A 10797-nucleotide genomic window follows, 5' to 3' on the forward strand; every position below is an offset into this window, starting at 1 on the left:
GCGTATTGCAGTTAGTGTACCCATGGAGGTATGGTGTACGAAACAAATTGATATGTTCTGGATCCACCGCTGGATACAGCGAGTGATTGTAGACTTCATAATATTCTCACTGCATCGCGGCTAATCAAATGCGGAGAGTTCAGGGTATTATTATAATTTCAAAGAAAGATTAACGCGAGTAGGCCTACTCAGAAATACTTATTACTGTAATAAGAATGTAAAATACTGTACCTGTATTAGGAGGCAAAGTAAGGAGACGGTTGCTAGTTTAGCCAGTTTTTCATGAACAGCATCCAGAATAATGTCACTACACCCCTGTAAATATTTAATAATGATTCACCATTTACTAAAATAAACAACAATGCTTACAAATCTAAACGGTAGCTTTTTAACATAAATATTATTTGAAATTCTCAAACACATTTCGACACCAAGTGGCGGATCTAGGATTCAGCAATGGGGGGTGGATAATGCGATTTGCGAAGCACGACGCGGGGGAGGGCGGCGGTAGTGTGGTTTTGACAAGGGCACAGATCTGTTTTGAAAGGTGAGGGGGGACATTTTGTGAAATAGTACCGGTAGCTCTAGATGACCGGAAATGACACTTTTATATAGTAAAATTCATCGTCATCACATCACCATTATATAGTGAAAATGAAGCGGCAAAAAATTCTCATGATTTTCGGCAACCATAGATATCTAATTAAATGTACAATAGAAAATAAATATTAAAAACATTGTCTTTGATGAACTTAATTTAGGCCTACCTACTTCGAAGTCATTAGTCCGCACAAGGGCTGAGGTGGGAACATTTGGGGAATTAGTACCTCTAGATTACCGGAAATTACACTCTGTTATAATAAAATTCATCATCATCGATCAAACAATTGTCATTGATGTATTTTTAATTTGCTTTACCATGTGCCGAAAACCAATCTTATTATTATTATTATTACACGCCTTTTCCCATACTTCTCAAATTATAATAAAGGCACGCGCACAAGAGTCGTGTATTACAAGTACACTAATTCAGATGTTTGTGGGCAGAGATAAAGTACCCGTTGTACAGCACACTTTCGTTAAAACCTGGGTCATTTATGCAGTTCATTTCAACAATTTTCAGGCATCTTCTTGACTTATGATATTATTACATTGCGGACGAAAAGAGGTACCAAACCCTACCCTCTTAACAATATTTTGGGACGTGTTCCCCTGTCCCTCCTTGATCATGGGTTTAGGGAGAGACATTTCCTTCCATTTGAGGTTTTTTGGAATTAGTTGACGGCTAGACGCTCTTGGATGACATCTGAAAAGAAGTTAAGCTTAAAATAGAAAGTGTATGTTTTACGAGAGTATAGCCTACTACATGTAACATGTATACATGAGAAGCATACACACAAGACGAATGATTATATTTTGTTTTCGAGGTCATCGAAGGGGGGTGGCTAGCCAACCTATTCACCCCCTAGATCCGCCACTGACACCAGATACTATTCTTGCCCTTTACTCTTACAGACTCTGACACCCAACATCGAATGCAATTCTACTTAAAGTGTTATGCATTTGTTTCCATAATATGTGCTTCCCAGACCAATTTGTACCCATATAAAATATGTCATATCACCATCTCTTTGTCTTCCTATTCAGATTCTGGTGGGTAAAGCTACCTTCCCAATAACTTGAAAAAATAGGAATATAACAAAATATAGGAGTGATAAGAAAAGTCCACCACCGTAGTTTCAAACTCGCCACATTTTGAAAGCAAGGGGTTGCCGATCCGCCTCAGGAAACCCTCGATCTCATGAAAATAGAAAGAAAATATGGTTTAGAATGGAGGAAGGTAAAACAAGCCCTTGAAGAAAGAAGGCGAGAAAATTGGGATTTTTTTTTGGAGTATAATATAATATCATGAGTGAATATTTGATGGCGAACCTTCGACTGGGACAAACCTTCTTTTAAAAACATTGGTTGCTATTTAATTAACCTCTTTGTCCATTATCATCTCTACGTACACAATTACCCGCCCACCTCCTTTACCTTCGCCATGATGTATTTAACTTTTATTTTGTACATTTCGGTATTATTAACTTTGAAATATTTTTTAACATGTAGCATTTTTATTTCTAAAACGTGCAGAAATGAGTTTCTATATTTTCTTGTTGATGACCGTTTTTCAGAGCCATAAGTAATACAAAAGCTTCATTGGAAGATGTGTACACCTACCTACAAATAAAGTGTTTAAGTAGTTTTGATTCTAAACAAGACCTAGTCCTATTTTTGAATGTTGTTTTTCATCTGTACTGTCTATACCTAGAGACTACTTTCTCAATCTGTTCTTTTTGTACTTCAATTGACCCTCTGTTTGGTAATTTTGTCATGAACGTATTGTATTCCTTATGTATTTTCTGTGCAATCGTCTTGGTCTGTTTCTTCAAACAGTTTAGTTGAACCTGAAAATCCCGCTAGTATTGATATCTCTCTATTTATGATCTAGACTTTTTAACACATCCTCCATAGATTCTATGAAGATTTATGGAGATTTAATTATATACTTTTTTTTTACAAAGAAAACCCAGCATGTACAGATATGTCTGTCCACCAAAGTCAAAGGAAATTGGAGAACGAAAAATTAGCACCATTGGCCAACATAAAATGTGGAAGAATGGATGCAGTTGCAAGAAAAAGCAGCAACACAGACATCTTCATGCTATTTAGGACCATGAAAAATTTAAGAGCTTGGGTTTCACGCCATTAAATATGAATTTGGAATCCGGGAATATTTATTTGTGTTACCCTCTGGAAGTACCATATGCAATGTATTCCATATATGAACGATGTATGGCAAGTATGATCTTGATCTATTTGAGTTAAATAGGTACCACTTATGCATGATGTGAGCTGTTGGATGCTAGACGAGTACTTCGATGGAACACTCGGCGTTCAGGAAGAGAGTCCTGAAGAGAGTTGTTGTTCCAGGGTAATACGGACAAGAACAATTAGAACACTTATGAGGCGACGATGATGAAAGTGTAGAGATTTAAATTATTTTGGTTGAATAATCTTTAATGCCCTACGATGGATTTTGTCCAGTAGCTTTAAATGGGTTTCGCCGCAGACGTCCGGAAAAGTGTTGCATATCCTATACTTTCCTACGCTTTTAGAAGGGAACTGGATTTGCCACATTGTTGTTCAGAGGAATTGTGGAGGTTATAATCTGGATCTGGAAGGATATTTCTTATCTCCCGGCCTTGAAAAGAGCAAAGGTAGGAGGAACGATGGTCAGTTAAAATGAGATCCTCTTGAAATATTGATTCCTGAAGTAATTAAGTACCATTTTCTTGCTTTTATTTTAAAGTTATGCGTAATTGTCCTTAATGATTTGCCCAAATACTTAATTTATTCCGATATTTTTAAAAGCTTAAAAAACTTGTTAGTCTTTAAAGCCATGACAAAACTTCAATTAATGTACGCAATGGCCTTTTTATATTTGTTAATTCAAAACATGAAGATATTTAATGGTTGTGGTAAGCTCTCTGAAGCAGGCTCAGTCTCTGTGTTGATTTTCATCCAGAATTCGTTGATTCTATTATGGATTATATTTGTAGCATACTGTCACAGTTATCCATGACTTTTAAATGAACAGCTCGTATATGTATTGTTAAGAATGTTTTAGGCACAAATGACAGTAATGAAGACGACGTATTCGTTATCGTTTTCGTAAGGTTGAGAAATCTCCCTATTGTCTATTTCTACTTACGAGAATGTTATTTTTGGGAGGTCAATTTGGTCAGTTGACATGATACTTGTAACTGCAACATTTGGTACTTGTTTGGATTTGGTCACACACTATATATATATTTTTTTCTACCAGTTGTCATTCTGCCATCGTCTCGTCTCATTGTACTTATTCTATTTTTTTGCTCTCATTTTTGTGCTCTAATTTAGTCCTCTACCATTCTCAAGCAAAGTTTATTTTTTTTTTCAATTTATACTTTTGTTGAGGTGATTGTCTTAAACTTTCCTAAGCTCTATTTTGTTTTTCCCCAACTCTTCAATTAACGTTTTCTCAGTTGTATACTCAGTCTTTCTTCCCTAGCTTTATTCTCTTTCTGTCTGACTCTTCAAAAACTAACTTGCCCTTCTCAGTTAGCCTATTTTAGATCTTTCTTTCTTAGTCTTATTAATTCTTCAACTACTTCTACCATTTTGCTGGGTTGAATTACCACTTGCTGTCTTTAGACAATTTCTATATCTCTATCCAGAAAAGCGATTGGAACTCTTGTAAAGGTTGAAATTTTATGTTTAATCATTTTCTTGCAGATTTCTTACTATTGTGTATCTTTGCTTCTATGATCACATCTACCTTCATGAATTTCCCCAGTCCTCTACCTACAATACCTCTCTGAAAACTGAGTATGATGTCATTTGATTCCTTTGTCTTTCAGACTTTTCCATATCCAGTATAAAGACTAGAATCTGTTGTTCAGCAAATCCTAGTAACAGCATGGTCTCCTTTTTCATTTTTCCGAACACCAAACTTTCCTATGACCGCTAATTCCCCAAATACTTCTTTGAAATCTCCGATTATAATGTTGTATTCTGTCTTACTTTCTACTATCACCTTACTGACGACTTTGTACACTTTCTTCTACTGATTTATTATTATACACTTGAATTTTGTTTAATTCTTGATACATAGGCCTATAGAGAGAAATACCTATATACCTGACATTTAATTTTCTTCACATTATCTTTAATTTTGGATTAGAACTCAATTCCTTTTTTTCACACTGTTTTTTGTTTTCCCTTTGAGTTTCACTACACCATCTTCTTCTTTAGTTGTTTCACAGAGTCCAATTATATCTCATTTTAAGTTTTGTTCATATATTAATAAGTCTAGTGATTCTTCTGTCCTCGGTGTTCTGGCGTTGCATGTTCACAGCTTGCTTTTGTCTTTTTCAACTATGAGCTCTAGAGTAATTTCTTGATAATCTGCCATTATTATTTTTTGTTCAAATTTGCTTGAAGGATTTCTGCCATATCAACACGTTGGCTAGACTTATTTTCTCTTCCTAAGGAGGTTAATATAAAATACTAAGCAGTTATTTGCGTCTTCTGGGCTGGAAAGCCTTTTGAGTACACCTATTGACCTCGCTGGGTAACTCAGTCGTGAAGCTAAGTTATCCAGGTGATATGCGAATTACAATTATATGTCAATTATGTTTCCGTGGACATGGGTGGTGCTAACTGGAGAGAGGAAATTATTTGGGAAAAGGTAGACTGATGTTATTGCCACCTGTACCACAACCAAGCTATGATAGATAAAGCGTATGAGAATAACAAGAGCATGCAGTATAATCGGTGAAAATGAACATAGCATAGCGAGTTTGCTCATCATGCAGTCTTACCACCCTGATACTGTACCCAATTTGTTTATTGTCAGCATTAGGCCTTATAACAAGATGAGATTAAACCTTTGATCGGTTACAAAATAACAAACTTACACAGAGATATGGACAAAGTCTATTAAATACGGAAACCTAAAACAATGTAGAAAGACAAGTAAAGCATAATACCATTTTATTATAGACTGGGAGTTCATAGAAGTTATTTAAGTGAAGAGACCCAAGTTGTTTGATGATCTGGTTATGTATAATAGGCTTATACGTAGGTACAGTAAGTCCAAAATTCAATAACTATTGTTTTTGCCATGTGACAACCTGTACAAAGCAGCCTGGATGTGTAGGAAGATCACAGAATATATGGAAAATGTATTTATTTGTGAGAGATACGGTACGTGGACTAAAATGGCAGGACATAACTTTCAGGAGGATACTTTGGACTAAACAATTTTCAAACCAATCCCCACCAGGGCCCTTTGGCCCCAGCCTAGATGCTCGCTTCGTTCGCGTACTGGATTTCTTACCTTATGAAACTCCTTCTCCTACACTTCAAAAACGTTCCGCCGCCGTCGATAGTAGAATACTTGAGCAACACTATGTGTTTGGGAGAACTCTGTGTTTATTGTTAAGGGCCCAGTACAGAAAATGTACAGTTTTTTTATTTGTTGGTCGAAGGTGAAAGATAAAGAGATTGATAAAGAGAAGAAGGGAAAGAGAAAAAAAGAGGAGAAAGTGAATGTGAAAATGTAGAATGAAGTAGGGAAAGAAGAGGAGAAAAGAAACGAATAGGCAATGACGTAACGAGAGGATTGGGTGGAAAATGTTGAGGCCCAAGTAGTAAAACGTTTCGATTTACGAATCCGAGGGGACGGTTTTATGTGGATTCGCCCTCCATAAAATTCTTGTATATTAAGGCTGAAAAGACTACAAATTTAGTGATAAAAAAATCAACTATTGCTCATCAATTTGCTGAACTGGTTATGCTTTGTGCTGGTTCTTAGTAGGAGAAACCCCCTGGGGCCTCGTTGGATCCCCAATAGCTAATAAGCATAATGCCACTGATTAGAAAGAAGAAAGATAAAGAAAAGGAAATGGAAAAAGAAAAGGAAAGGAAAACGAAAAAGAAAGAAAGATAAGGAAGAGGAGAGAAAAAGAATCAGAAAAATAAACATGAGGAAGAGGAGGAGGAGAGAGAGAGAAGAAGAGAAAAATGTATTACTTTTGTCGGTTAAGGGCTTTGTGGTACGTTACCGTAGATATTTTGTTTATAATAGTTCCAGTTGGTTTTCTTATCATACCTTAGCGTGCTTTATAACATTTTCTTGTCCACAACCGGCTGTCACGTCCGTCGAGCAGCAAGAATTCGGAATTTGGTTTGTTTTAAATGGTCTGTCTCCATATATTCCATTGTACCAGTCGCTAGGCTCTCGTACACCACAGCAACCTTTCTAATAATGATAAAACAAAATGGTATATATTATAACGAACATCAGAGGATTAAGGCGATAAAAAAGATTACTGTGGTAAAAAAGATTACTGTGAGTCCGTACACTCGTCAAGACACATTTTAAAAAGTCAATTTCTAACGCAATCTATTAATAAAATTACATCACTTTCGTAGCAAAAGCACACTGAGCCCCGTCGCAGCTGCTTTCGAACCCTTAACAATAGCGGGTCTAGGTTCCGCCAAGGGCCCAAGTGTGCTCGAGTAGCATAGCACAAGAGCAGGTCGGGGAACCTTGAAGCTACAGACTTTAACGTATTTAGATGTCTTATGTGTGTACGACTATTTAGTCATATAAAATGAATGATTTAAAAAAAATAATCACTTTTAAAAATCTATTACCCTAGTGGCAGTATCCTTTTCCAAACGTCTGCCAAGGTCCTCTTTTAAAATTTCCAATTTAAACGATAATAATATAACTATATCGACCAATCTGCTCAGCAATAAACATAAATAATAAAATTAGATATTCGATAGCTTACACTTAGGCCCTGTGTTATTGCTCTATTTTAAGATTCATTTTGATTTATAGAACGAAAATCTTCCTCGGAAAACGAATATGTTTATTTTTCAATCTGTAACCGATAAGAACGAGATTGATATTTAAATGCCATCCTGATTTACATGTTAAGGTAAGCTCTCTAATCCCCGACAACCCGAAACCTGGAAATTTCTACACGATTCCTAAGTTACACAAGCTTCCTAAGCACATCGAAAACAAAACTAAATCTACTGCTCATCCTTACAACGTTTCTGATCTCATCTCTAATGGTAATGGTGGGATATTTGTAGTGCGCCTTCCACAATAAAATCGTCTCAAGGCGCCGAAGAAAAGGACCCCATGGTTATTTTTTAACTAGCCAAATCTCTGAACATCACCCCTCCGGGTAGACCATAGGCACCATCACTGAATTTGTTTCAGGATTTGTTGATAGCCTCCTTAATCCCCTTCTTTGCAACATCCTCAGTTACATTCAAGATACCACTTATTTCCTCCGAAAACTCAATCGTATTCCCAGCCCTCTTCCTTAGAATTCTATTCTGATCACTATGGATACTAATATACCCCATGACGAAGGGCTTATGGCTTAAACAGTTTCTTGACTCTTTCCATCCCCTACCGTACACGGACGACATCGTGTCTATTGTTAAATTCATACTCACACATAATAACTTTATGTTCAACGACAAATATCTCCGTCAACTTGAAGGTACCGCTATGGGAACAAAAATGCCGCCCCCCCTTACGCCAATGTGCCCCTGTCTCTTATACACATCTAGATGTGTATAAGAGACAGCTGGTTATACTGACGACATACCCGGTATTTATGGCCACAAGGAGAGGAATCCCTTCAATTATTCATTTATAATTTCAACGAAGCTATCAATAATATCAAATTTACGTCCGAACAGTCCATCTATCCCGCCATCAACCAAATTCCATTTCTGGACACTTTAACTCGCATCAATAACAACCAACTCTCTACGACTTTGTACACAAAACCCACAGACAGTCACAAGTACTTGGATTTCAACAGCTCCTATCCTACTAGCATTAAAAGGATCCATAGTATATAGCCAATACGCATTAAACATACTGCGGATTTCAAGTTTCTGAAAACCCACTTACCCGACCTCAAACCCTTCGAAAATCCCCATCTTAGCTAAACGACAGCCCCCCTCCCCCAACCCAAATTTAAACGTATCCTGACTTCTTTCCATCTCCCTAACATCCCTTAAATGGTCACCGTCCTTGCAACAACTCACGGTGTAAGATCTGTGATATTCTCATTACGAGCAAATCTATCAAGTTCCCTCCCACCACCTCTCGCATGCAATGCTACCAATGTTGTATACATAATACATAATCGTATGTTCCAAGTGTGATCGTGGTTGCTATGTCGGGGAGACAGGGAGCAAATTTAGACTTAGGTGTAACAGTCATAAGAAATAGATTCAGGATAAAGCAATAGGGTTCCCTGTAGCACAACATTTTAATCTTCCTAACCACTCTGTTAATGATAAAAAGTCTCTTACTGACAGACGTTCTGCTGAATTTCAGTGGATTATGAAACGGTTAAAGGCCAACTCAGACAGCAGCCCGACGCGATTTGTTGTCGCGTCGGGTCTGTGTGAGTTGAACGCAGACGCGATGGTGTGCGTCGGGAGCAGTCGCGTAGTACAATATTAAACATGTTGAATATTTCTCACGACGGCTTAAGACTGTCCCCGACGATAAATCGGGTCGGGCTGCGTCGGCCGACGCTGTCTGAGTTGGCCTTTACACACACAAAACTGGTATTAACAAAGATCTAGGCTTCATAAGGTTATTCTTTCACTACATAAGATATGTGTGGTCCTATACCTATATTAATAATAGGTATAATAATTTATAATAATAATAATAATAATAATAATAATAATAATAATAATAATAATAATAATAATAATATCTATTACAATAATAATGATAATAATAATAATAATAATTATTATTATTATTATTATTATTATTATAATCACATTCATATAATCATTATAACTAACAATATTGTAACTATAATAATAATATTAATAACATGTAATAATTTTGGTCATTTATATAGACCCTTTGTCACTGTTTTAATTACAGTGTGCTTTCAGTTATTTTGACTGCCGACATTTTGTTTATTTCGCTCTGTTTTTTTTTTCATAGGCCATTTCACCGCCAAGTGCTACCGTACCGACAGTTTATTAGTTAATACATGGACCTATTAATCACTTAACTAATTGCGTGCCTATTGTCTTACCATATATCTTGGTTAATTCCTTATAGTTTTTATTTTGATCTGTTCTGTACTTCTCATTCATACGTGGAAACACAGAAGGACACAGGCGTGTCCGAAATATTCGTCTTGAAATAAATTTAATGTCTCTATTATGTCATCGTATGCTATCGTTTCATTTTCGTATTTGCTTATATTCATATATTTCTGTGAGACATAAGTTATGACGTTCGCCGTGTATGCGAAAGTTCCTGGGTTCGAGTCCAGGTGGAAACTGAGTTTTTTTTTTGGTTCAAGATTCCTCTTCTGCTACGTTTCAATAGAAAAAGAGGTCTCTAGTAGGAATCGAAACAGCAATCTCCCGCTATCTCTGCGAGAGTCATACCACTTGGACCAGAGAGGCCCCTACGATAGCATTAAGATCTAAGACCACTAGTCTCTCTACCTTTATACAACACGAGAGCTCATTTTTAAGCAACGTAAGCTTATAGGTAGCAGCTAGTAAATCATAGTAAATAATATTCAAATCAAGTTGCTGCTTAGCACTGGGAACTGGCAAATAATGTATAAATCAAATAGATAATAATACAGTGCTCAAATATATAGGAACATGATGTTATAAATCATAGTTCATAAACATAGTTCATAAACGAAAGTTCCTTATTATAGTTTATGAAAAAATGTGTCTAGTGGTGGGAATGGACCCGCAATCTATCGCTATCTCGGAGAGCGTCATACCATGTAGACCACTGAGGTTCGTACGATATCATCAAGGATCAAATAATGTATAAATCAAATCATGTTCCTATATATATTTGATTACTGTATCATATTCTATTTGATATAAAGCCGTTAACACCGTTAAATTATATATAAATCATCAAAGAAAGGTAAATACAGTGTTCGAATAAAGGACATAAATACATCGTGTAGCATAGCTCTCAACGAATTGTGTTATAAAATGCCTCTGACGGGATTTAAACATGCGACCTCTCGCTGTCAAATCGAACGTCATAACCATTAGACCACAGAGGCTTCATGGTTGAACAGATTCAAATAACGTCAGATACACTCTATTACACGACTGGAAACAATTAATAGCATATAATAAAAATCAAGATATTAG

The 10797-nt window shown here is 36.4% G+C and overlaps 1 protein-coding gene across 3 annotated transcripts in view; it reads right to left on the reverse strand.

The window, feature by feature from the left end:
• Positions 1–10797, reverse strand: part of LOC117100520 (leukocyte surface antigen CD53-like) — a 26068-nt gene that overhangs the window by 3702 nt on the left and 11569 nt on the right. For 2 of the 3 annotated variants that reach the window (XM_033240265.1, XM_033240266.1), the window contains exons 5-6: positions 6701–6850; positions 232–315 (exon numbers count right to left, since the gene is read on the reverse strand). In XM_033240265.1, coding sequence (XP_033096156.1) covers positions 232–315; positions 6701–6850 — 234 coding nt within the window. Of the gene's footprint in view, positions 1–231; positions 316–5453; positions 5541–6700; positions 6851–10797 lie in introns of those variants that run through there. The other variant, XM_033240267.1, reaches the window with a different exon arrangement.

This window comes from Anneissia japonica, unplaced genomic scaffold (assembly GCF_011630105.1).
Source record: "Anneissia japonica isolate Jap-2015-1 unplaced genomic scaffold, ASM1163010v1 scaffold685_len2926416_cov193, whole genome shotgun sequence".
Lineage (NCBI taxonomy): Eukaryota > Metazoa > Echinodermata > Crinoidea > Comatulida > Comatulidae > Anneissia > Anneissia japonica.